General features: G+C 38.7%; 1 protein-coding gene across 1 annotated transcript; it reads left to right on the top strand.

The window, feature by feature from the left end:
* Nucleotides 1-277: 277 nt before the first annotated feature.
* Nucleotides 278-1,675, top strand: LOC122942457 (D(1C) dopamine receptor). Its single transcript, XM_044300098.1, has one exon. It carries the CDS (start codon nt 278-280, stop codon nt 1,673-1,675), a length of 1,398 nt encoding a protein of 465 aa, XP_044156033.1.
* Nucleotides 1,676-3,951: the final 2,276 nt, after the last annotated feature.

The raw sequence follows: 3,951 nt of genomic DNA, 5'->3' as shown, positions 1-3,951 counted from the left end.
TGGATACAAGAACATCTTAATGTATGAGGAGGTAGCTTTTTTTCCTGGTTTTGTGTAGATTGTTGTCATGTTGGAACAATGCAAACCAGAGTTGACAAGTGACTCTTTTTAGCTGAATTTCTTGCAATTTCATATATGTTCTCTGTATGTTCTACTTTTGCTGACTTAAAAATGCCTGGGAATTTTAGAGATAAGATATCAGCTTTCCTAGAGAGGAGGCTTCTCCCAGAGTCCTATACATAAAAAAAAGAAGTGGGCATCACCTAGTGTCCACCCCATGGAAAATCTCTCAATTTACAATGTCACAATCAATGGGTTAAATGTAGAACTAGATGTTGCCAGCAAGGACCTGAGCCTCCGGGCACTTACAGGCTTGTTATTGTCCTTGCTCATACTTTCTACTCTTTTAGGGAACACATTGGTATGTTTGGCTGTAATCAAGTTCAGACATCTCAGGTCCAAAGTGACCAACTTCTTTGTCATCTCTTTGGCTGTGTCAGATCTGTTTGTTGCTCTTCTGGTGATGCCATGGAAAGCAGTGACTGAGGTAGCAGGCTACTGGCTCTTCGGAAAGTTTTGTGACACCTGGATTGCCTTTGACATAATGTGCTCTACAGCTTCCATCCTGAACCTGTGCATCATTAGCTTGGACCGATATTGGGCAATTGCAAGTCCTTTCAGATATGAGAGAAAAATGACACAGAGGGTGGCTTTCATCATGATCGGTGTAGCATGGACATTATCAATCTTAATATCATTCATTCCAGTGCAGCTCAGCTGGCATAAATCTCAGGGGACTGTTGGAGAGCTTAATGCTACAAACCAGACAGAGAATTGTGACTCCAGCCTTAATAGGACATACGCCATATCTTCTTCTCTAATTAGCTTCTACATACCTGTGGTAATCATGATTGGGACATATACAAGAATATACAGGATAGCTCAGACTCAGATCAGAAGGATCTCTTCACTGCAAAAAGCAGTAGAGCATGCTCAGAGTTGTCATCCTGATTGTCCCCACGAAAACTCACTAAAGACTTCCTTCAGGAAGGAAACTAAGGTCCTGAAAACGTTGTCCATTATCATGGGGGTGTTTGTATTCTGCTGGCTACCATTCTTTGTTCTGAACTGCATAGTACCTTTCTGCCACATTGGTCTTCCAGGACACAGTGATCCAGAACCCCCATGTGTTAGTGAAACCACATTCAGCATATTTGTGTGGTTTGGTTGGGCCAATTCATCCCTCAACCCTGTCATTTATGCATTTAATGCAGATTTTAGAAAAGCATTCACCACCATACTGGGATGTAACAGATTCTGTTCCAGCACCAACGTGGAAGCTGTCAACTTCAGCAATGAGTTAGTGTCCTACCACCATGACACCACTTTTCAGAAAGATATCCCAGTCACTTTCAATAGCTCCCAGCTTCCCAACGTTGTGACTCAAGACCAAGAGGATTTGGAAGGGCATTGTTTGGACAAAGTATCTATCATATCCAATTCTCACGGAAACAGGAGTCATAAGAACATGCTGTTACCTGTTAGTGTTCAGTTTGAATGTGAGGCAGAAATATCTTTGGAAACAATTACTCCGTTTACTTCTGCGGGACCCCTAGAATGTCATCCACATGCAGTGACTGATGAGGACAGTCAATATACTACAAAACTATATTAGACATATGGCACTAATTATCTCTAGCCAACCAACACTGTCTTTAGCTCAGAAGCTTAATAGGCAAAGCTCCTATGGCAGGTGGTTCCTAGTGATAAATCATCAGATCAATACCCCAATTGATTTAATATCAAACACGGTGAGTACGATCATTCAGAAAAAAAACAAGGCATACCCCTAGAAAATGTGATCCCCTTCTACCTGTATAGCTCCTAGATGGGGGACAAACCCAGGCACTCAACATATACACAGATATAATACAAAAATGTATATCCAAAAATGTATCTTTATTGAAATCGATAAAATAAATAAATAGATGCATAAATTGGCAAAGAGAGACACAACCACATGGAGAGTGCACAAAACACATCGGGACATCAAGTTATAGCATTGCAAGTAGTGGAAAAGGTGGGATGGAAAAACAAGTATAAATAAATACAAAATCAAACCATGTGGCTCCCACACCTAGATAAAAAAAACATGATTCACAACATTTGCACAATACAGACCCGGGTCTCTGGTGCCAGTAGCCGGGTCTGTATTGTGTATATGTTGTGAATCGCGGGTTTTTTATCTAGGTGTGGGAGCCACATGGTTTGATTTTGTATTTATTTATACTTGTTTTTCCATCCCACCTTTTCCACTACTTGCAATGCTATAACTTGATGTCCCGATGTGTTTTGTGCACTCTCCATGTGGTTGTGTCTGTCTTTGCCAATTTATGCATCTATTTATTTCTTTTATCAATTTCAATAAAGATACATTTTTGGATATACATTTTTGTATTATATCTGTGTATATGCTGAGTGCCTGGGTTTGTCCCATCTAGGAGCTATTCATTTTTGACACTTGCGTTCTATTTGTGTTGTACAACCGTATTCCGGTTATGTGTTTTATTGCTCATTGGTACCCCCTTCTACCTGTTCAGCACCATCTGTGAAAATAACCTAGTTGGTAAATCTCAGGGACTACTCTTAGTATTCTGCCATCTCGCTCTCTGTGGTGGTACTGGTTATCTTAACATTACTGACTTTAAAAAAGGTCATAATTGATTAGAATAGGGTATGAAAAAAACCTAAGAGACATAGGTTGGTCATCTACGGAACAATGTTTTCTAAGGGTGCTTTTAAATGTGCCATTTTGGTACAGGATTTAAAGCCAATGTTAGGGGGATTGCAAATTTTATAGGAAATATTAGGAAACGTGTCTTTTTTCTCCAGTTTAGGCTTGAAAAACTGCATGAAGTTGGCACATATGAATACACCTTAAGGGTACTATATGTTTAACTGAGTGGTTACCACACCGCAGTTATCGCCTTTTAAAAATAAAATCAGGGCAAGTAAAGTACCATTAGCAGTGACCGCAGCGAGGTCCCCGCAGCTCACTCACAAATGTTCAATAGCACCCTACGACGAAGGTTCAATAAAAAAACATTACAATAATTGTATAACTGAAGTGGTATAAACAAGTGGTTACAATCAAGTAGATACCTCATGAAAGGGTCTATGAAATCATTTCAAGACAAAATGTTCTCTAGTGTTGAATGGCGGACCAATTTCAACTCTTCAGAGCTGTTATAGTATCGGATCTTCATATAACTGGTGTAAAATTGCTCTTTATATGGCCAGCTATTGTCAACTGCTATATATAACCAGAACTTCTCTTCATTAAAGACATTTAGAAAAACGGTCTTCTTAGTCTTTTTTTTTTTAAGATCACAGTAAAAATTGTATTGTTCCCGAACCGATCTGCACATAAAGTTTTTTTTTTGTTTGAGTTTTTTAACTATTTTAACTATTGAGCTGCAGCTGTATTCTAAAAGAGCTGTTGGCAACTCCTGTGGGCTGCAGCTGTTCAAACTGGAAAAGCTTGCTTGAAAACGTACGTGCGCTGAAAATTACAATCACTTTGCAAAATGTATTGAAGATGTTAAATTATTCCTGTCGATGCAGAAGTCCTACTGTAGAAACTTGTCACGTTTGACCGCTTTAGTCTCTTATAGTCTCTCTTATCTGACGATTTGTTACAAGACTTCAAGACTTTTTCGCAGATTGAAAAGATAAGGAAAATTATTGTCTGCTAATTACATCTGTTCATCTTAATGCGAAGAAAAAGGAAGAGAACATCTGCAATAGGCAGTGATTACATCAAGACATAACATTCTACTTTCTGGTGGAAACATCCTACAGATAGCAAAGTTAATTCTGTAATAATGTACGGTATTTTTTTCTGGGTCTCAAATCTCAAACTAGATGAACATTTACAAAATGCTAAATTTT

This window comes from Bufo gargarizans, chromosome 6, assembly GCF_014858855.1.
Source record: "Bufo gargarizans isolate SCDJY-AF-19 chromosome 6, ASM1485885v1, whole genome shotgun sequence".
Lineage (NCBI taxonomy): Eukaryota > Metazoa > Chordata > Amphibia > Anura > Bufonidae > Bufo > Bufo gargarizans.
Note: the sequence above shows the minus strand (reverse complement) of the source record. Positions and strands in the feature narration are given on the sequence as shown.